The following is a 24087-nucleotide window of genomic DNA, read 5'->3' as shown; positions in this document are numbered from 1 at the left end:
AGGCCTTTCCAGAATAAAATACTTGGCCATGAATAAGACTTCCCGTCTCATGAACTCTGCCCATGATCATTTTATTTGGATTAGTTGGTTTTTAATATGTAGTTTTTAATCTTATACTGTTTAATCTTGTTTTAAGGGGGGGGGCATTTTATATATATATATGGATGTATTTTAACTTGTTGTACGCCGCTTTGATTGCCTTGCAAAAAGCTGGATAGAAATACAAAAAATATTTTATTTTATTGTAGGGAACTGGATGTATGTTTAGCCCGGAGAAGAGATGGTTAAGAGGTAATAATGATAATAATAATAATAATAATAATATCGCCTCCTAACCATCTCTGATGATGATGATGATGATGATGATGATGATGATGATGATGATGATGATGATGATATCCTGCCTCTCCAAACAGATTGAAACAGCTAACAATAATATGAATTAATATGAGAGCCCTGTTTAAACACTTGAAGGGATGCCATATTGAGGAGGGAGCAAGCTTGTTTTCTGCTGCTCCAGAGAACAGTGGATGCAAGGAACAGGAAAAGAGATTCCAGCTCAACATTAGGAGGAACTTCCTGACAGTAAGGGATGTTTGACAGTGGAACAGACTCCTTCCTCAGAGATTGTGGTGGAGTCTCCTTCTTTGGAGGCTGTTTTTAAAACCGAGTCTGGATGGCCCTCTGTCCCAGGGACTGCTTCGATTGTGAGTTCCTGCATGGCAGAATGGGGTGGGACTGGATGGTGCTTAGGGTTTCTCCCAACTCTACGATTCCATGATAGAAAGAGTCATGGCCCAGCATCCTATTATTAGCCCCAACCAGAGTATATCATAGAAACCTAGAAGGATCTCCAAGTACCTTCTTGTCCAGCTCCCTGGGGCCTGTATAGGAAATCCCCAGCAAAAGACCCCTCAAGAAATTGCCCTTCAATCCTCTTTTTGGAGGCCTTCAGAAGAGGAGGCTCCCACTTTCCACAGGAGTCTCTGCCGCTGAGAAAGAGCTCTTGCCGCCAGGCATTTCTTCCAACTGTTTGACCAGAAGCTCTTTTCTCGTAATCTGGATTCCTTGGTTGGTGTCCTTCCCTTTGGAACGGCAGAAGAACAGCTCTTTCCCCGTTCTACATGGCAGCCCTTCAGGTATTTCAAGGAGGCTGCATCAAAGCACCTCTCTGTCTTCTCGCCTGCTTTGAAACAATGAGCTTTATCTCAAAGTTGCCTCCCTATTCCAATGGGAAGAGTGTGCAGTGGTTAGAGCCCATGATTCGAGAGCAAGGACACCAATGGCTTGATAAAACTAGTCAAACGTTTTATTATAGGAACTACGTTCTAAGATAGGAAAGGAAGACATTGGGCTGATCTAACGTCATTCTACCCAATTGCTGAGAGAGAGAGAGAGAGCAGCAAGAATAAAAGAAATGGGGAAAGATCCCCATTTATATTACAGAGGCATATAAAACAGAATTACCAGATCGCAGGATCTTGCCCTGAGTCTCCAGTTTTCGTGGGTCATCTCCAGGCAGGAGACAGGGGTGCAAATTCTCCAGTTTTGCGTGGCTCAGCTGCAGGCAAGAGGAAAGTCCTGGGTTCAAATCTCCAGCTCAGATAAAACAGCAGCAGCATGATACAGTCTGCAAGAATTAACATACTGTATATACTCATGTATAAGTCTAGAAATTTAGATCAAAATATTGACCCAAAAGAACGGAGTCGACTTATTCGTGGGTCAATGCAGGTACTGTACTTTAACTCTCATTTTTTAAAAGGGGGACCATCCCCGGTGAAAGTCAAGAGTATAATTTGTTCTGGAAGCACTGACCTCCCTCTATTCTTTCATTCATCCAGCCTTTAAAGTGAGCACAAAGTTATACCTGCTGGGATTTTATAAGTTCTTTGGCATTGTTTTCCTTTGCTTCATCATTTAAATCCTTTGCTACGTGCCGCTAAGTTTTATCCTTGACTTACCCACAGGTTGTATTAAAATCCATAATTTTGGCCCCAAAACCTGCCCTCGACTTATACATGAGATTGATCTATAGTCGAGTATATACGGTATTTGTTATTACAACTTGTATAGCCTCTCCATGCATTTAGCGCCTGCTTTCCTCACAGTCCTTTTGGTGCCAGGGCTCACCCTCTGCTCTGCTCAGTATCTAACCTCTGACTAGAAGAAAGCATCCAGGTTGAACCTCCTTTAATCTGGAATTGCACAATCCAAAATATTCTAAATATCCAAAATAGTAAAGGAGGAAGGAGGAGACTTTGGCCATTCAGACTATCTAGTATTCCTCCTTTCTGCAGTGCTCTTGACTCTTTAATGCTAAGCCTTGTTGCACTTCAGCGTTAAGAACAGCTAACGTCTGAACATTTGGCAATTGATCTGATAGTTGGACGCACCATTAGATGCAGGCTGTGGCTCATTAAAAGCCTTGAGGGGCAGCAGGTTTGGCCTCAACCAAACTGTTTCTGGCTCTTTCTTGCCCCAGCCAGGCCTGGCATTTGCCCAAGGAAGAGGATTCTTTCAGATGCCCGTCCCTGCGCAAACCGATGTGTTGACGACCGGAGTTGCCCCGAGGGCCAGAAATGCTGCTTCACCGGCTGCGGCCTTGATTGCGTGGCCCCCATTGCAGGTGCGGACTCTTGTCTCAGCTGTATTCCTGCCACACACAGAAGTGGGACATCCCAGAAGGTTCTGGGTGCGGTATTTCATAGTAACAGGGTGCATCTACACTGTAGAAAATAATGCAGTTTGACATTATTCCCTGGAGGTCTTCAAACAGAGGCTGGATGGTCATCTGTCGGGGATGCTTTGATTTGGATTTCCTGCATGGCAAAAGGGGGTTGGACTGGATGACCCTTGTGGTCTCTTCCAACTCTATGATTCTAGGATTCTATGATCACTGCAGCTCCATCCTCTGCAGTCTTAGGATGGGTTGTTTTGCAAGGTCTTCAGCCTTCTCTGCCAAAGTGTGTAGTTCATCCACAAAATGACACATCCCAGCATTCTGTAGGATGGAGCCACAGCAGTTAAAGCAGTGTCAAAGTGCATTATTTCTCCAGTATTGATGCACCCAGTGAAAGCTAAATATCCCACAAAACTATGCATCCTAGGGCCCTATACAGACAGCCAAAATAAAGCTGCTTCGAGTCACTTTGGAGGTATGGTGTTTCAATGATGCATGCATCCTAAGAGTCTGGAAGCTGCACTCCGTAGGACTGGAGTGTGGCTTTGGTGCGGCTTCTGGACGCATGTTTCATTTAAATAGCATACTTGCAAAGTGACTCGAAGCAGCTTTATTTTGGGTGTCTGTATCAGGCCTAGGATTCTGTAGGATGAGCCACAGCAGTTAAAGTGGTGTCAAACTGCATTATTGCTCCAGTGCAGATGAACCCACAGATGCAGCAACAGAGGAAAGCTGCTGTGGAATTTCTGCCTTTTCAAGGAGCATATATGATATACAGTGGCATAATAAAAAGCTTTCGCTTATATAAAATGTCAAAATCAAGATTTGCATTTTGGAATTTATATTGAGCTCCGCTCTGGGCCCCACAACAAACACCCAGAATTCCATAGCCTTGAGCCAGAAAGAGTTAGTGGTGCCAAACCAGGTTATTTCTCCAGTGTGGATGCAGCCTCTGTCTGACCCAGCTGCAAAAGTAGAGAATGATCCCATTCCAGCCCAAATATCCCTTGTCTCCTCTTTCTGTCTCCATTCCCTTATTTACTCAGTGAGGTGCCCTGCCCTCCTCTTTGGCCAGAGATAGAAATGGCCCGGTTCCAGTTCTGAAACAATCCGGGCAAAGAGCCAAATACTGTAAATCAAGGGTGGCATGAAAAAGCAAGGCAAGTCTCCCATGCCTTTAAGAGAGAGTCTCAGCAGGTGGGAGCTGTCCTGGGAGCAGATGACCAGCTCTCCAAAGGAGGACAAAGCACTGTAAAATGTAGGGCATTCAAGATAAAAAATGGAGGACGTGACCAAATAAAAGCTAAATGCACTCATAGCAGTTTATCACAGAAGAGGCAAAGCGCCCGCATCCCATGAATAACAGGGAATTAATATATCCCGCAACAATGGGATTGTTTTTCAGATGACGTCATGTGATGTCGCCATGATCCCGACATTAACCCATGAATAAAGTGGCAAAATCACACCATAATAATAATAATAATAATAGGTTTTATTTTTATCCCGCTTTTCCGCGATGATCAAAGCGACTTACAGATTAAAATTCAACATAAAAATACATACATATCAATAAAAACAATGTAAAAAATATCATATTAAAAACTATTACACAGCCAGCTTGGTTGAATTGATCCAAAAACATTTTGGGAAAATCCCAAAAATAAAAAACCATGCAATTTGGGTGCTTTATTCATGAGTTAATATCACAAAAGATTTTGAAACGATGTCACATGCAAATGGAAGGCAATCCAAATGCAATCGTTTGACATCTCAGGAATAGCTGCATTTGGAAAAACATTGAATTTATAAATGCTTTTCCACTGAGAATTCGCAGTCAATTTGCATTTGCGTTAGTATGAAATGCATCTCCAGTTCATCCATGGGATTACTGTTGGCCATGGGATCCCAGCCTCCCTGCGATCCGCAAACACACTTATTCGAAATCAAGAAGCCAATGGATATGTACTCATGTGATGAGTTCATTTGCATTCGCATTGCTTTCTCTTTTGGATGGATGCTGTGTTTGTCCCTGTGTGTGATAAGCTACTAGGTAATTTCTTGCCTTTTCAGATCCCCCCCCCCCTTTTCTTCTTCTTTCGGGACGGTGATACATTGCTCTGTGTGGCAAAAGTCCAGGGAGGGCTTTGATTGTATGGTCCTGCATGGCAGAAGTGGGCAGCGGTTGCCAAAGCATCCCCAAAGAGTCTCACCTGCCTAGCAATTTGTTTGCTTGGGGAACGGACCTTGGGGAACGGACGCTGAGCACACAAGGGCAAAGGAGCGGTTAAGTCAACAGCAACACAGCCAAAGCTGCCCTTGTCAACTGTCCAAAACCCATAAGTAATCATTTTTAGCAGATGGTCCCAATAGCATCCAAAAAAATCATTTCTTTTAGTCAGAAAGAGGGGAATTGGGGCAAAAGCTCACCAAAGGACCTAGCTGGAACCTTGCTCCTGACTCAGCTGCATCCAGACTCCAGAACTGATGCAGTCTGACACTGCTTTGTCATGGCTCCATCCTATGGAATCGCTGGCTTTGTGGTTTGTTGTGGCACCAGAGCTATCAAACAGAGAAGGCTAAACATCTCACAGAACTGCCAATCCCAGAATTCCATAGCATTGAGCCATGGCAGTTATCACAGAATCCTAAAGTTGGAGGAGACCCCAGGGACATCCAGTCCAACCCCCTTCTGCCATATAGGAAGACACCATCCAAGCACTCCCTGTGACTTATCACCATCCAGCCTCTGTTTTAAACGAAGGAGACCACCATCCTCCGAGGCAACAGCATCTTCCACTGTCAAACATTAGATGTTCTTCCTAATGTTCAGTGGAATCTCTTTTCCTGTAGTTCCTAAGCATACATCTATATGATGGAAATACTGCAGTTTGACACTACTTTAAGTGCTGTAGCTCCATCCTATGCAATCGTGGGGTTTGTAGTTTTACAAAATGTTTAGCCTTCTCTGGCAAAGAGTGCTGATGGTGCAACAAACTACAAATCCCAGGGTGTTGTAATGCTGTTCCCTTCCATTTCTTGGAAGGGAACAGCAAATGCTTTAGGCAATGGGCTTGAGGTGGAAGGATCCTCCTAAAGCCTTTGAAAAGTTTCTGGAAAGCTTTAGGAGGCTCCTCTGACATAAAGTGGGGATGAACCACCAAGCAGACATCAACCCACCTCAAGCCCATTGCCTAACGCATTTGCTGTGCCTCTCCAAGAAACAAAACCCACATTAAAAGTTGGCCTCCAGTTTGAGACTCAAGTATCTTGCAAGGACTTGAGACTTGACTTGAGACTTGGACTAAAAGACTTGAATCCATCACTGCACCTTAGGTAGTCTGACACAGTTTCTATCTCCGAAACACCTAAACCTTTGCATGCATGTATGCACACAAACACACACATAAGCCATATTGACACAACCAGGAGTGCGAGCGAGGCTGTAATGGTGATCCTTTCTCTTTCAGCAGAAGTGTCCCCTCCATGTGCGGAAGCATCACCCACAACAGCACCAAAGAGGTGTGCAGATCTCTGTGTAGATGACACTGACTGCCCAGGAAACTCAAAGTGCAAACCCACCGACTGTGGCTTCCAATGCAAAGCATCCCAGCCAGGTACTTCCCTATTTGTATGTGTGAGAGACAGAAAGCATTGTGTGTCTCCTTGTGTGTCTCATTGCCAAATATAGCAAGAAGAACTGAGTCCTGGGAAAAGATAGTCTCACCAGCAAGCAGGACAGTTAGGCCTTGCGCCAAACATAAGATGCCCAGGAAGGGTCTAACGTGGCCCAGTTGACCCAGTGGAGGTGAGGGGCTCTGCTGTGGGACAGCCAAGGCCTCCCCTTGGTTATCCAGCCCTCTTGCCCCAGATCTGTTGTATGGCAGCCAATAGCTCTGTCTCCAGGGCTCTTCTCATGTTTGGTTTGCTATGCTTCATCACTCATCACCTCCAGGGATCTTCTGCTGCCCTTTGCTGTCCATGGGCTTTCCTATAAGGAGGCAGGAAGAGAGAAAGAGGGGAGAGAAGACAGAGGAAGGGATGAAAAGTGGCGGGAGGGAAGGAGGGAGGGAGGGAGGGAGGTTCTCACATGAGGTTGCGTCTTGATGGATGGCCTTCTTCCCCATCTTCATAGAATCCTAGAGTTGAAAGAGACCCCAAGAAGGGCCCTGATCCAGTCCAACCCCATTCTGCCATGCAGGAACTCTCAATCAAAGCATCCCCATTGACAGATGGCCATTCAGGCTCTCTTTAAAGACCTCCAAAGAAGGAGACTCCACCACTTTCAAAGGGAGTGTGTTCCCCTTTTGAACAGCCCTTACTGTCAGGATGTTCCTCCTAATGTTGAGGTGGAATCTCTTTTCCTGGAGCTTGCATCCGTTGTTCTGGGTCCTGTTCTCTGGAGCAGAAAGGATTTTGGATTGCAGCCTCTGCTTCTCTCTCTCTGACACATCTCCATGTTCCCTTCCAGAGAAAGAAGGCTTGTGTCCTGCAAGATCTCCTCCAGGTGCCATCGATCCTTGCTTTGGAAGGTGCTCAAATGACTATCAATGCCCAGGAAAGATGAAGTGCTGCAAGATCGAGTGTGGGATGGCCTGCATTGAGCCAGTCTCTGGTAAGTTAGGGGCTTTGAGAATGGGGTTAAGAGTATTTGAAGAGATGCCATATTGAGGAGGGAGCAAGCTTGTTTTCTGTTGCTCCAGAGAACAGGACCTGAAACAATGGATACAAGTGACAATAACAGACATTCCACCTAATCCAAAATAGTGAAGGGTCTGGAAACCATAAAGACTGTGCAAAAGAAGTTGTAGCCCAAGCTTTTGTAGATTTGGGAGATTATCACACAGAGACGGGATAGTGATAAGATTGCTGTCCCATCCTTATCCATGACAGCGATTGTGCATAGCACTGATCCTACCATTATTCTGTCATTGACGCAAACTCCCATTAATGCAAAATGCCAGGCAATGTCACTTCAATGATGGGATAATGACAGGATCCGTGCAACATCATATGAAAGTCTTTTACACAATCGCTGTCACTCCTGCTTTCCGGATGTGATAATGTCCAGATAGGTGTGACATTGTCTGAATGTCCTTCCCATGATTGTGTTGGAAGGATGGGACAGGGATGGGACAATGACATCCTGTCCCTCGTGTGATAATCTCCTTGGCCTGCTTCCTCAGATGCATAGACAGAGAGGTAAGGCAGCAAGACAAAAAGGTAGACTGGGAGTCTGGAGCTGGGCTTGAGCCCTGAGATCTGTATGGTTTCGTGGCTCCTCTGCGCTTGTACTTGAGCACTGCTTGGCCCTTGTGTGTTGCAGTGAAACCCGGAGCATGTCCTTTACAGCTCAGAGGCTCCATGGGGCCCTGTCCAGAACCGACCCAGAAGAACTGCAGCAGCGACTTTGACTGCGAGGGAGCCCAGAAGTGCTGCCCCATCGGCTGCAAAAGCGTCTGCAGGGAACCAGAGGAAGGTAAGACCCCTTTCCTTTTCCCCAGCTAAGGATGGCGGTGGGTCAGCCTGCGAAGGCACTGTGTGACAGAATGAGAAAGGGATATGAGGCAACTGGAATAGCAATGAAACCAATATCCTCAGGCATCCCCTAGAGCCCTGAGTCCATTTCTGAGCAGCACAGAGCCAAGAGTCCTGTTGTTCAGCACTGGCTTCCCTGCCTGCCAAGGAACCTTCCTGCTGTGGGTCACCATTCATCTGCTGTTGCTTTGCTGCAGTGCGGCCCGGATCCTGTCCGCTGGTGGCTGCAGAGACCATCAAGGCGCCCACATGTCTCAGCATGGCCTTCTGCGTGAGGGACAACGACTGCTCCCAGCCCCATGAAAAATGCTGTTGGCACCGATGTGGTTGGGTCTGCGTGGCTGCCACAGGTGAGACCCAAACTGCAAAGCTCTGAGATGAGGAGGAGGAAGAGGAGGAACTTCATTCATTTGACCCCAAAAGTGGGAGACAAGGCAGTGGTCCACTTAAAACAAATGCAATAGAGGCTGCATCCACACTGCAGTTTGGCACCACTTTAACTTCCATGGCTCAATGCAATAGTGTCCTGAGATTTGTTGTTTGGTGAGGTATTTAGCCTTCCCTGTCAGAGAGTTCTGGTGCCCCACCAAACTACAAATCCCAGGATTCCATAGGATGGAGCCATGGAAACTAAAGTGGTGCCAAACTGCTTTGTTTCTGCAAGGTAGTTAATGTGGGCTGTTGTTCTGTGCCATCAAGTTGACATTGACTTAGGGCAGCCCCATAAATGAACAGATTTGTTACTAAACCTTTTATCATTCGCTACTTCCTTTAGCTTTTGGCTCTTTGACTGTTTTTATAGTATTACTTCTGCCTATCCTAGTACAGATGTGATCAACACTTACTCTATCTAGTTATTAAGATTTTAAAAATTAGAAAATAAAACAGACGGGCCGAAAGGGGCGTGGCGGCAGAGATACGACGTTTCCAGACCACGCAGCAACCACACGGTCCGGAACCCTAGTATGCAATGGCGCTGTCCTGATGGTGGCGTCCCCTCCACACAGGAGCTGCCATCTTGACATAAGGGATGTGTAGCATCCGCACATTGCTGTGCGTCCGTTACATATAATATAATAATAATAATATTTATTTGTATACCGCCCTCTGGCAAACCAATCCGGGCGGTTAACAACAGTAAAATATAAAATATGACAATTAAAAACACTTTATCCCTCCCCCCCTTAAGACAGTATTAAATAGTATAACATATTAAAAATACAATATCAAGGATAAAAACAGCAATTAAAACTAAAAACCCTGATATCCCTCTGTTGATCCTCAACCATCTCTAAGATGGGGCCACGGGAGGAATGAGGGAATCAGGGAACCTTGGCCGGGATGGTTAATCTGGAAAGGCCTGCCGGAAGAGATCCGTCTTGACCGCTTTTTTAAAGCTGTCTAATGATGTTATCTGACGGATCTCATCCGGCAGGTCGTTCCAGAGTTTGGGGGCGACAGCAGAGAACGCCCTCTGGGAGGTCGACGCAAGCCTAGATTTTAGAGGCTGCAGTAAGTTCCTCCCAGAGGACCGGAGAGCGCGGGGAGGATTGTACGGGAGGAGGCGGTCTCTAAGATAGTTTGGACCCAAGCCATTTAGGGCTTTAAAGGTGATAACCAACACCTTGTACTGGGCCCGGAAGCTGATAGGCAGCCAGTGGAGGGACCTCAAAACCAGAGTAATGTGGTCCCTCCTAGATGTACCTGACACAAGCCTGGCTGCCATGTTTTGAACCAGCTGAACCATGGTGCACTCACAACGTAACCCAGGCGCTGCTAAAAGAACCTGGAAAAAACAGGTTCTTTTAACTCCAGAGGGACGTCGCGTGTTCTGGCGGCTGCGGCATCCCTCCAGAGTTAAAAAGGGTGCCTACAGACCGCCATTTTTGGGTAGTCTGTACTGTGCCTAAGTCTTCTGGTCTTGCTTTCTTCATTCTCTTCCCAAATCCTTCAAGGGACACCTGGCTTAAGGAGACTTATATGTGTGAAAGGGATCTAGGAGTCCAAGTAGACCACAATTTCAACACAAATCAACAATGTGCTGCGGCAGCTAAAAAGGCCAATGCGATTTTAGGCTGCATCAATAGAAGTATAGTCTCTACATCAAGGGAAGTCATAGTGCCACTCTATTCTGCTTTGGTCAGGAATAATATTTCATCCAGTTCTGGGCCCCACAATTCAAAAAGGACATTGAGAAACTGGAGCCCTGTGTTCAAAGGAGGGGGACTAAAATGGTGAAGGGTCTGGAAACCATGAAGCCCTTTGAGGAGAGACTTTGGGAGCTGGGGATGTTTAGCCTGGAGAAAAGAAGGTTAAGAGGTGATATAATAGCCTTGTTTAAATATTTGAAGGGATGTCATATTGAGGAGGGAGCAAGCTTGTTTTCTGCTGCTCCAGAGAACAGGACCCAATGGAGCAATGGATGCAAGCTGCAGGAAAAGAGATTCCAGCTCAACATTTAAATGTATCTTAACTTGAAAAATCTTCCTTTCATGAAGTATGTTTTGTTTCCTTAACAAACATATCTATTCTGTTATAAAAAAAACAAAATAACCTTTAATACAATTAAACAGTTTTCTTCCACCTCAAGTAACATAATTATTCTTACATTCTCCTTCTAGTGTATACGATCAAGACCTGTATTTCATATACACAACTTTATGCGTATCGTATTTTCTAATTTTTATTGTGTTTTCATCTGTTTTACCCTGCCTTGAGCCTTGAGGTGAGGCAGGAAATATATTATTATTATTATTGTTGTTGTTGTTGTTGTTGTTGTTGTTGTTATTATTATTATTATTATTATTATTACTGGATAGCTAGTGAAATTGCCCATGTGTCTGAGACAATAAACCAGTTAATCTGGGCTCTTTTTGGGTCATCTGCATGCATTATCTTTTGCAGATGATGATGTCCAAGAACCCCTTTCGGCACTAAGCTGACTATGCTCCTGTTTATGGGATTTATAGAATGGATGAAACATTACATCTGTTTACCTGGATTTTGAAACAAACAGGAGATACGACAGCTATGAAAGCTGGCACTTCTTAATGGACTGAAGAAACGGAGTTTGGGATTCAGTTTTTTGTGTATTGCGTCATGCATGTTGTGTCTCCCTTTTCTGAAATGCTTGGGGCCAGAAGTGTTTCGGAGTTCAGATCTTTTTTAGATTTGGGGATATTTTCATATAGATAATGAGACATCTTGGAGATGAGAACTGAATCTAAAGATGAAATGCATTCATGTATTGTATATACCTTATGCACATGTGTGTGTGTTACGTGCTTTCAAGTCATTTCCAACTTAAGGCGACCCTAAGGCAGACCTGTCATGGGGTTTCCTTGGCAAGGTTTGTTCAGCAGACATTTGCCATTGCCATCCTCTGAGGCTGAGAGAGTGCGATTTGCCCAAGATAACCCAGTGGATTTTTATGGCTGAGCCAGGATTCGAACCCAGGACTCCAGAGTTGTAGTCCAACACACAAACCACTGGATGGCCATCTGTTGAGGATGTTTTGATTGAGAGTTCCTGCATGGCAGGATGGGGTTGGATTCAATGGTCCTTGTGCTCTCTTCCATGTTGCGATTAAATGGCCATTATCCCTGGAATGTCCTGGGAATATTGCACTTTATCTCATGGGGAAAACTGCCGGGGAATTGGAGATTTCAACAGCAATTATCCCAGGCAAAACGCAAATTCGCAAATAAGGTTTTCACACACATTGCTCTTAAAGAGGCAATAAACAGCAACCAATCACTTTTGGGATTTCCCCATGAATTATTTGTTACTGTTTATTGCCTCTTTATTACTTCTTTGAGAGAGATGTTGTCTGAAAATCTCAATTGCGAATTAACATTTTGCCTGGGATAACTGCTGTTTAAACTCCTGATTTTGCCCAATTTCCCCCAAGTGACAAAGTCCTGTGTCTCAAAAATCATAATTGTGATTTAATAGTTGTTGCACGGTTTTTGTGGGATAAACCCTGTTTAAACTTCCAGTTTTCCTCCGGGTGATAAAGTCCTATGAGTCTATCACTCACTACACCAGACTGGCTCCTCAGACACACAGCCTGAAGGTAATTTCATACACAGCATTTTAAGTAATGCTGTGCATGAAAATGAAGTTTGTGTACATAGGGCCATCAGAAGGCAAAGGTATCGCTCTCTCAGCTGGACAATTTTGCATTTTGGAACAATTTGGACTTTGGAATTCCAGACAAGGGAGACTCAAGCAGTTGCCGCAAATAATGAGCTGCTGCTTTTACATGGAGAAAGCTGTAAATGTGTGATAAACTCTGGACTGGAGCCTGTTGCCACACTGGTCAGCCATGTGATGGATTCGAGGACATTTTGCAGAACAAATAACAACAACAACAACAATAATAATGTGTGGTCAGTGCAGCAGAGTGCGACACAAGCCTTCTTGAATCTTGGCTCACCATTTGAGGGCTGGAACTGGTTCAGAAGCGAGTGCAAGTGCTGGAAGAAAATGAAATTGGAGTCCTACAGTGGAAATGTATGGCCTCATTCCCACTTACAGATAAATCAGTGTGCGATCCGAATCGATGGTTCGATTCAACATCGGAGCATGGTTCTCACTACATTTGCCCTGATCACATTTTCTGTCATCAAAATAACCCTCTTGTGGTTCACATTCACGAATGAATTGATCCAAAATGATTCAGCTCCAGCCGGTTGAATTTGAATCGATTCCAATCCGCTTGTGGTTCACACTTGCGCAAAATCAATTTACTGAAATAGACACGGAAAAAAATCAGCATCAAAAAGACATGGGTTAAATGGTTCTGGTGCACGGCCCCCTCAGCAATTTGGTTTAAGTGGGAACCAGGGTCATTTGAACCAATACAAACCGATTTGCGATCCAATTTAAAAGGTAGTGGAATGAGGCCTATTATGTGTCATAAAAGTGGCTTCTTAGCAGCCCCAGCTAGATCCCTGAGTCTCCCTGCATTTCCACACGATGGACGTGAAATGGCCCCTGGACCGGGGCAGGGAAGGTCCAGAGGGACCCAGACCAAGCTGAAAGCCCCATTGCTATGAGACAAAAATTCAGCATAAACAATAGAGCAGTTGTTCCCAAATTTGGGTCCTCCAAATTTTTGGACTTCAACGCCCAGAATTCCTAACTGATGGCCAAGTTGGCTGGGGCTTCTGGGAGCTGAAGTCCAAAACTCCTAGAGGACCAAAGTTTGGGAATCACTGCGATTGAGCGTTCCTAGGATATGTATTAAAACATGTTGTCCAGATCTTGTATGGATCAGAAGTATCTCAAGCAGCATCCTGAACTGCTGGCCCTCCTAGTCCTGGTCCTATTCCTTCTCTCTGGGTACATCTACACTGTAGGAATAATGCAGCTTGACACCATGTTTCCCAAAATGCCAGGCTTGGTCCAGTCTTTTAGTTGCCCAAAGTTGCCAGAGAGCACTCACAGCCAGTATTTAATAGGGGGATGATGATGATGATGATGATGATGATGATGATGATGATGATGATGATTCAGTGATGAAATGCTACATTATATTACAATATATTACACAATATCTTTAACACTCATGGGTTTCCCATCTTTTGGACATTTACATGTCATACATGGCAATCTGGTTGTTTTCCCTGTTAATTCAATTTCCCTCCCTACTCTCCCAACTTTATAAAACATTTCGTTTGGCACTAATAGAGCAATTTTTAACCGTATTCTTTTAGCTCCTCTAATAGGGGGAAATGTTTTGAGTTCAAGTGACGCTGCTGGGAGGGCTTTGGGCAGCTAAAAGCCTGTGTTTATTGGTTATGAAAAGCTGGACTCCAGAATGCAAGCTCCAAATGTAGTTGTATTTACAAAAGCAAAAGGGGAAGCCAGTTTTCACACAAAAACACATACTCACATGCAGATACAAGTACTAGTGATATAAAAGGGGGTAGCAGATAGTGGTTTTTAGGACTGCAAAGAGTGATGCGGTTCCAGTTCTAGAAGCAGAGGTTCCAATCAAGGGGTTCTGTGAAATTAAATGGCTTAGTAGCTGCCTATGGATCCAGTCAATGGGGATTATCACATGCTATCCAACACAACTTATCCCCAACAGGATAGATGTGCATTGAACCGGCAATGACAGATCTTACCCCATTTCCTAGGTTGCAGACGGGGAATGCTGTAAGATTTGTCTTTGCTGGTGAAATGTTCACCTCTTCCGTTGGGGGTAAATTGTGTTGCATCGTGTGTAATAATCTCCAATGCAAGGGAGTCAAGGGAGATATGCATGGTAGTTTCTATGGGGGGGCACCTGTCAGTCACCCCTGGGTTCAAGAGGTTGGCAAGACCCAACAGAAGTCCAGGGGTACTGCCCTGGAGACAAGAATATGGTACTCAAAGGAGTATGTATATATCACAGAGACCCTTCACATGGTTGGCAGAGGAAGGGGTGAGTTGGTTCACCCCAGAAACTGCAGCCAAGAGCGGAGGAGCGTTTGGTCCAAGTTCTAGTGTCCAGATCAAGGGAAGTCATAGTGCCCCTCTATTCTGCTTTGGTCAGGCCTCATCTGGAATAATACTGTGTCCAGTCTGGGCACCAAAATTCAAAAAGGATGTTGAGAAACTGGAACATGTCCAAATGGAGAAAGGTTTGGAAACCACTAGGTCTTCTGTTCAGCCTGGAGAAGAAAAGGTTAAGAGGGGACGCGATGGTCATGTTTAAATATTTGTAGGGCTGTCATTGAGGATGGAGCAAGCTTGTTTTCTGCTGCTTCAGAGAACAGGACCTGGAACAATGGATGCAAACTACAGGAAAAGAGATTCCAGCTGAACCATAGGAGGAACTTTCTGGTGGTAAGGGCTGTTGGACAGTGGAAGACGCTCCTGCCTCAGAGATTGTGGTCAAGTCTCCTTCCTTGGAGGTCTTCAAACAGAGGCTGGATGGCTATCTGTCAATGGGAATACTTTGATTGTGAGTTCTTGCATGGCAGAAGGGGGTTGAACTAGATGGCCCTTGGGGTCTTTTTCAACTCTGGGATTCTACGATTCCTACTGAATTCTGCAAAGATCACTGCAGTGTCCCTGACAATCCCATGGTTGTTACTTCTGTGTCTGTGGCCACACAAACCTGCCCTCTCCTTGGCATCCTTGCTCCTGGGCTTGCCCTCCGGCCATCTCCACTGGCTGCCCAATGGCTCCTAGACGGTGCAAGGCTGCAAGCTGCCCTTTCCTGAAGCACACTGACCAGTCCCCTGCATGCCTCTCATTGTGTGGCAAAGTGTGTCTCTCTGCCTCTTGGCTCAGTTTGTGCCAATATTTAAGGAGGCTCAGGTGGAGAGGGAGGTGTCTGGGCAAAAAGGTCCCTTCTTTGTGCAGTCAGAAAAAAGGGAATAATCACTATCAGATCTCTTTTTCAAATGGGAAGGAAATGGGAAGGAAAACCAGAACCTCCCAGTCTTATTGCTCAGACAAGGGGACCTGTCAGTCTTCCAACAAGGTGATCCTGAATGTTGGAGTTGGAGTTGGAGTAGATGACCTTTGAGGCCCCTTCCAGTTTTATGATTCAATGGAGTTTATCAAAAAGAAAAAGAAAAGATCAGGAGTTTATCCTGTGAATATCCCAGAAAAATCGTGTAATTTTTCAAAATGATTTCATGCGACATTGCACAAAAACCACCATTAAAGTGGTCACAAAAAAGCATTAACGTGTATCTTTCTATTTTCGCAATTTCAGCGACAATGCATTTCCAATATCACTTTATTTGTGCAATTGAGTGTGATAATCATTTGCACAATTACTTGCCATTTTCACTTCATTTGCAGGATGCTTTAAATGCGCTTTAATCTGTCTTTAATGCCGAAATTAGCCGCGGTGTGATAAACTCCAATGGCTTAAGGAAAGCCAGCCACATAACAGCATGAAAGTCAATGGTGCACTTCCTTCATTTCTGGCCCACTATAAAACCATCATGGGAAGGCTCTGAGAGGAAGACATGCGCTTTCCATTGTCCAAGAGGCAGCAATGCAAAGATGGCCTTCTGCATCCCATGTTCTGCCTAGTTGCCCAGAGTAAGCCAAGGCGATCCATTGCGGATGGGGATGGGGAAGGTGAGGGAGCCCAGTGACCAGTTCTTGATGTACTTTCCTCCAAGAGAGACACTGACCTGCCCCGGCTGATCTGTCAGCTGAGCCTAGATAAAGCTCCTCTTAGGTAATGCTGTTGGCACACCTTTGCAGGATTCAGGGAAATGGCACCAGCTGGCAAAGGGCAGGACCTGTCCAGCAAAAAGACCCATCAGGCCCAGCCTTGGCATTGGGGAGGGGGGCATTTATATTCCAGCCTCACCCATCCAAGCCAACCACACTTGCAAGAATGATGGGCCACCATGCCGCCCTCCTCCTCCTGGGCATCTTTGTCCTTTGGATGAAGCCTGTTTCAGCCAGGATCATGAGGATAAGCCGTGAGTACCAATGCCTCCCTATCCGGGACGGAGAGAGATTGCTGAAGCCCACTTTCCACACTATGCCTCCACATTTTTCCATGAATGGCATCTAAACATGACCTTGAAGGCCCTACAAGCAGGGTGACCAGAGGCCCTCCTTTCCCAGGACATGCCCTACATTTCAGACGTCTGTCCAGGATGAATTTCAAAATGTCCTCCATTTGGAGCATGATTAAAAACCATGAATTTACATTTATATGAGTGTTTTTAGCTTTTCTTTCGGCATGTCCCCCATTTTTCTTAACTGTCCTCTATTTTGAGGTGCATTGTCCTCCTCCTTTCTGGTTAGGACATCTGGTCACTCTGCCTACAAGGTCTGGCTGAATGAGACGACATGTGAAAGAGATCTAGGAGTCCAAGTAGACCCCAAGTTGAACAAGAGCCAACAGTGCGATGCAGCAGCTAAAAAGGCCAATGTGATTTTAGGCTGCATCAATAGAAGTATAGTGTCTAGATCAAGAGAAGTAATAGTGCCACTCTATTCTGCTCTGGTCAGGCCCCACCTGGAATAATCCTGTGCCCAGTTCTGGGCTCCACAATTAAAAAAGGACATTGAGAAACTGGAGCCATGTGTCCAAAGGAGGGCGACTAAAATGGTGAAGGGTCTGGAAACCATGGAGCCCTTTGAGGAGAGACTGAGGGAGCTGGAGAAGAAAGTGATTTTAAAAACATAAAAAACAGCATTTACGTTAACATTAAAGCCCTTCTTCGGGGAGATTTTCAGATGCAGGAAAAAGATGGGAGTAAAAGGCAAAATTGTGTGATTACACTGAAAATTTTCAGACACTTTGCAAACACACAAGATTTATCCTGGGAAGAACCAGGAATGCTCCAGCAACAAACCATTCATATAGAATCATAGAATAATAGAGTTGGAAGAGACCCCAAGGACCATGAAGTCCAACCCCGTTCTGCCATGCAGGAACTCTCACTCAGATGGCCATCCAGCCTCTGCTTAAAGAATTCCATGGAAGGAGACTCCACCACTTTCCATTGAAGGAGTGTGATCCACTGTCAAACAGCCCTTACTCTCAGGAAGTTCCTCCTAATGTTGAGCTGGAATCTCTTTTCCTGGAGCTTCCATCCATTGTTCCATTGTGTCCTATTCTCTGGAGCAGCAGAAAAGAAGCTTGCTCCCTCCTCAGTATGACATCCCTTCAGGGCTCTCATATCCCCTCTTCACCTTCTCTTCTCCAGGCTAAACATCCCCAGCAATTCCCTCAGTCCTTCCTCATAGGGCTACATGGTTTCCAGACCCTTCACCACTTTAAACACCCTCCTCTTGACACAGTCCAGTTTCTCAATGTCCTTTTTGAATTGTTTTGCTCAGAACTGGACACAATGTTATTCCAGGTGGGGCCTGGCCAAAGCAGAATAGAATGGCACTATTCCTTCCCTTGATCTGACACTTCTGATACTTCTATTGATGCAGCCTAAAATTGCATTGGCCTTGTTAGCTGCCACATCGCACGGTTGACTCATGTTCAACTTGTGTCTACTTGGACTCCCAGATCCCTTTCACACAGATAAGTCTCTCATTCGGCCAGGTGTCCCCCATAATCCTATATCTGTGCATTTCATTTCTCCATGTTGAATTTCATTTGGTTAGCTTTAGACCAGCTTTCTAGTCTATTCAGGTCATTCTGACGTTTGATCCTGTCCTCTGGAGTATTAGCTACTCCTCCTACTTTTGGTGTCTTCTGCAAATTTGATAAGTATGCCCCCAATTCTGTCCTCCAAGTCATTGATGAAGAGGTTGTGGTCTTCTCAGTGGCTGCTCCCAGACCATGGAACTCCCTCCCCCAGGAATCCTGGTTGGTCCAACCTCTGTCCTCTTTCCATCATCCTGCAACAAAGACCTTTCAATTTAGGCTCTTAACTAGTAAGGGCAGAAGGGTGTTTCAGTGGGGTATATGCAGTACTTCTGTCTTTCCTACTACCTTTTATATGTGTTTTGAACTCTTTTGACAAGGGCAGCTGCCACACTGTAAGACTGACACTTGGACACTGCTTTACCTGCCAAGGCTCCATCCTATGGAATCCTGGGTTTTGCAGTTTTTCGTGGCATCAAAGCTTTCTGACAGAGAATAATAAATAATAATAATAAAAATTTTATTTATATACCGCCCTTCCAACGATCAGGGCGGTGAACAACATATAATAACATGGATGCAATATAACATAATACATACATTAAAATACACAGCTCACTGTCGCGGCAAGGAGACGCAGAGACGAGAGTGGGGTTCACAAGCCTCCTCACCAGCTTCCTCCTTTTAGCCAGGTTTCTGGCTGGGCTTTTTATTGTCATTTAGCTTACATTAGTCCGTTATTTGTCTTACAATCATTTGCTAGGTTACGTGCCCTTTTCTGCAGTGGAAGCAGGATGTGAAGACCAGCTAAGTCAGCATGGACTTATCTATTGGATTATGGATAAAGCACGGTCATCTCGAGTGGGGGTCGAAGTCCTATGGTTTGCCAGTAGAACTGCCACGTCTCAATCTTGATGAGCATTGCTATCCTGAGAGAGGGTCGCGACCCCACGGTTTTGCCCATGGGGTTGCCACAGCTCACTACCATTAAAAATGATTAAAAATGAGAAGGCTAAATATCTCACCAAACTACATATCCCAGAATTCCATGGCAGTTAAAGCAGTGTCAAACTGTATACGTTTTGCAGTGCAGATGCATGCAGCCTTTGTGCTTTTAAGAGATTTGTGCATTTGATTGGTTTTTTAAAGCCTTTATTCATATTTCATAGAATCACTCAAACAAATAAAGACATGCCTTTGTTTGTTTGTTTGTTTTATTTACTTATATGCCACCTTTCTCCCACTATAGGGACTCAAGGCAGCTTACTAAAAAGATCTTAGGAGCACTTTATTTTTAATGTCTTGTAAGCTGCCTTCATGCCAGGAGAAAGGGGAATACAAGTTAATTGTGTATATACAACATGGTGTATCCCCAGCAGCCTCAGGAAAATGTTGGCCTTCCTGTGTGTAACTGAATGTGCAAAATAATCCAGTATCTTTGGATTACTGAGTGTGGAAAGGGAAGAAACAAAACATCTTTTAATGAGTGATGTGTTTTAATACTATATCCATTTAATTCTATTTTAATGTTCACTTTTGTACGTTTAATTGTATTTTTTAAAATTGTAAGCTTTGAGTTCCAACTTTGCAGGAGGAAAATGGGATATTATTATTATTATTATTATTATTATTATTATTATTATTATTATTATTATTATTAATATAGTTTATTTATAACCCGCTTTTCCAAAATTTTGATCAAAGTGGCAAACAATTATATATAAAAACATTCCAAATAAATACAACAGCAACACAACAACCCAGAGCAGCACTGGTTGGTATCCTGTCCATGTCTTACATAGGCATAAATTGCTCTAAGGAACTAGTTCAACCTTTTTATACAATGTGCAACAGCCATATGGTTAGTTAGTTAGCAAAAACAGAATTAACCATATATGCAATTGTGCATGAATGCCCATTGCGCATGATGCATTTTGTTCACAGCTATGCATGGTGCATGGTTGCACATTCCACATGCAGATGTGCAGGCACATTTGGTCACTCATTCAATTGTGCAATGTTGCAATCTACTAATGAGGTAGCATTTGGCAACCGTCATGCAATTCTGTGAGCATAACATTACACTCTGTCTCTTTGGGGATGGATCACAATCCTTGTGGTTTTGTCTTTAAATCACACTGGATATCTAGCTCATTCATGGGCAAGTGCAGTTAGCAAAGAAGCAAACATCAAGAAGGAAGCAAAAGCTGAGCCAGAAGATTGCACCGGAGGAAGGAACAATTTGTTGGTGGCCAATTTGGCCAGCTTTCCACTTCTTACAGAAGCCAACTGTTACCTAAATTGCTGCCAGTCCCAAGAGGGCACCCACAAATGGTAGTCGATGGGGAAATTAGCTTAGCTCAATAATTTAACAACATCAAGAAGGCCAGGATAACATCTGGCTGGGACCTGGCTCTATGTATAACCATCCCAAACCCAGAGAACTCCAGAGGCAATTTCCAAATTAATGTAGTTTATTTAAAAAGAGGAGTTCACACACATGCGTGCGCGCACACACACACACACACACACACAAACTAACAAACCAAAGGTGGCAGGTAACAGTGAGTTGTATGGTTGCCAAGAGTTAATACTCTATTGATCCTGAAACGTAGCTCTGATTTTGGGACAGCCAGATTGGAAATGGCTCATAGCCACCAATGGAACGTGGGGTGGCCAGCTACTGAGTTGCCCAGTTGAAATTGAACAGAGTGTCTGTCCAGCTCCAAACTAGACCAGTTTGCTATTGTCTGGGCATCTATATTTATACCCAGAAATAGCTCCTAAAGACAGGATGTTAGGAGTTGATGGACTGAGATGACTTTCCCAGGGGAGAAGAATGGGGTGCAATGTGTAATAACAACAGCACAATCTGTGTGAATGTTCCAGACAAAAAGAGTTTCAGGTGAAGTCGAAGGCTTTCATGGCCGGCATCCATAGTCTTTTGTGGGTTTTTCGGTCTATGTGGCCATGTTCCAGAAGAGTTTATTCCTCACAGTTTGCCAGCAGCTGTGGCTGGCATCTTCAGGGCTGCTGGCCAAACACCAGGAATAAACTCTTCCGCAACATGACTACACAGCCCCCCAAACCCACAAAAAACTATAACAAGAGTTTCATCCCCAGAAGGAAACTCCCTTTGTCTCCTGTATCATGCAAACAGTCTCCCAGTCCAGCTCACTAGCACCCTTCCCATTGTCTAGGGCCCAGTGGTCCCCCAACTGTGCTCTTTAAGGGATTTTGGACTTCAGCTCCCAGAATCCCAGGCTATTGGCCCACATGGCTGAGGCTTCTGGGAGCTGATGTCCAAAATCTATTGAAAGGCACAGTTTGGGGACCACTGGTCTAGGGTTAATGGAGCCTAGTGGCACAGCGGTTCAATGCCTGTTCTGCAGCCCAGGCTCACTTTGAATGTCAGTTAAACCTAAGGAATGTCTTAGGGAGCTGGAGATGTTTAGCCTGGAGAAGAGAAGGTTCAGGGGTGATATCATGGCCCTGTTGAAGTATTTGGAAGATGTCACATTGAGGATGGAGCAAGCTTGTTTTCTGCTGCTCCAGAGAATAGAACACAGAACAACGTATTCAAACTACAGGAAAAGAGATTCAGCCTAATCATTAGGAGGATCTCCTTGACAGCAAGAGCTGATTGAGAATGGAACACACTCCTTCCTCGGAGATTTTGGTGGAGTCTCCTTCCTTTGCGGTCTTTAAGCAGAGGCTGGATGGCCATCTGTCAATGGGGATGCTTTGATTGAGAGTTCCTGCATGGCAGAATGGAGTTGGACTGGATCAGGGCCCTAACTGGGGTCTCTTCCAACCCTAGGATGCTAGGATTCAAATGATTTTTTTAAAAAAAACACACACACCTGGTTTTGAAAAACTGATTATTCATTTGTTTGTTTTTATAAAGCCTGGCTGTTATTACTACAGTATTTCCCTTCTCAGCCCAATGAAAGGGCTAGTCCTGCCAGATGGTGAAAACCTGGGATCTGCTCAGCCCCAATTGACTCTGTACTTTTCCTTCTAGGTGGGAATCTACACAATGAAACAGAAGCAAGTGAGGATGAAATCACTCTCAAGTCTTTGGCACCTTCAATGGAAGCCTTCCATGGTGAGAACTACCCACAAAACCGAGAGGGCATCTTATGGATCTTGGGCAAACTCCTCAGGATGCTCAGGGGAGAATCTTTAGAAATGACAAGTCATTTTTCTTTCTTTTCAAGTGGCCTAAGGTGCTGTACAAAGCAGAAAGACTAATGAGAGATTCACATGGCTATGTCTTTGGATGCTACCATTCTGAAGACAGTGCCATTAAAGGAGGATAGTGAAGGGGCACTGACCCATTGTGCAGAGAATAGTGACGGCTGTAAGTCTTTGCCTACTGCAGGCTATTATTGCAGCCATAATCTGAGAGAGAGGATGGTACATTTGGATCTTCTTAAAACCTTGTCTCATGATTGCTCAGGTGCCACAGGTCAGCATCCCTGTGGCCACTGGGCTTGTGGTAAATCACCTTCTGTCCCCTTCCTTACTCTGTCCCCTTCCTTCTGGACTTGGGCTTTCCTTCTCTATGACCATGGCTCTCCTTCTCTCCTTGGCGTTAGGCAACATCCTTCCTCCTGCCTTCGTCCTCAAACAACCAACATTAAAACTGGTCACTTCATCTGCACAGCCACAAGGTTTTGCATTCCTGTGGACATTCTCAGACACAGTCTCTGGGCTTTCCACTCCAAAGCTCATGCAACCAATTTCTTTCTTTCAGTTAGTCTCAAAGGTGTTGCAGGATAGATCTCTTTCCATACAGATTTTCCAGACTCACATGGCTGTCTTGTAAACTTGGGAGGCTGAGAACCAATGACCTAAACAAAGGCAGGCCGCACAGGTGTTCAAGGCTGGGCCTCCCTGTGCCTCCTTCTGTGACCTGCCTTGCTCTCTCCCCTTCTGGAATTGAGCCTTCCTTCTCACTGACCATGGCTCCTCTTCTTTCCTTCCCAGCACCTGCCAGACCTGGCGAGTGCCCAAGGCAAACCCTCCCTGGACTTCCCCATCCCAACCAAGCCTACTGCATGGAAGGCCAACCCTGCCCAGGAGATGAGAAGTGCTGTCGCATTGGGAATATCATGAAATGTGTCCTCCCTCTTGGAGGTAGGTCCATGTGCCTCTCTCCCTAGATGCCAGGAAGGGATGGCTGGCCATTCATGGGGAGCAGGAGCAGCCCTGGGTCCTCTCTGGCATCAGAGGTTCCCTTGCTGGGATGCACCTGCTGGCAATGCTCAGGACTTGGTGGGGGGGGACTTTGTCTAGGAACCACTTTCTAGGAACAACCCTGGAGTTTGCACAAAGTCACTCTGTCCTTGTGTGGCCTTCCAGTTACCACTTCTCCCTTCCCCCTTGGAAGATGTCACCTGTCCCCACAAATGACTTTGGAAAATGTGAGGCATCACTTAATGTTGAGCATGTCTTCATTTGAACTGAGTCACACATAACCCCCCAAATGGTCACCTATTCTGAGATTTTTGACCAAAAGGGACACATTTACTAAAATTTGCATCAACGGGGTTTTTTTGCACAGCCTTTTGCTTAAGATATCACAAATTCAGACAAAAAAAAATCATGAAATGTTTACCTTAAAAAAAATCCCACAATAAAAGAACATACAGTATGGCAAAATCAAGAGTAAGGAAGAGGGAAATGATCTGTGAAATCCAAGGTTCTCATAGCCAGCATCCATAGTTTTTTGTAATAATAATAATAATAATAATAATAATAATAATAATAATATGTTTTATTT

The 24087-nt window shown here is 44.7% G+C and overlaps 1 protein-coding gene across 1 annotated transcript in view; it reads left to right on the top strand.

The window, feature by feature from the left end:
- Positions 1-24087, top strand: part of LOC121928082 (papilin-like) — a 97672-nt gene that overhangs the window by 5149 nt on the left and 68436 nt on the right. The window contains exons 4-9 of the mRNA XM_042462328.1: positions 2486-2629; positions 7155-7298; positions 8010-8162; positions 8419-8571; positions 22324-22407; positions 23292-23441. Of these exons, the coding sequence (XP_042318262.1) occupies positions 2486-2629; positions 7155-7298; positions 8010-8162; positions 8419-8571; positions 22324-22407; positions 23292-23441 (828 nt within the window). The remainder of the gene's footprint in view (positions 1-2485; positions 2630-7154; positions 7299-8009; positions 8163-8418; positions 8572-22323; positions 22408-23291; positions 23442-24087) is intronic.

Source organism: Sceloporus undulatus, chromosome 4, assembly GCF_019175285.1.
Source record: "Sceloporus undulatus isolate JIND9_A2432 ecotype Alabama chromosome 4, SceUnd_v1.1, whole genome shotgun sequence".
Taxonomy (NCBI): Eukaryota; Metazoa; Chordata; class Lepidosauria; order Squamata; family Phrynosomatidae; genus Sceloporus; species Sceloporus undulatus.
Note: the sequence above shows the minus strand (reverse complement) of the source record. Positions and strands in the feature narration are given on the sequence as shown.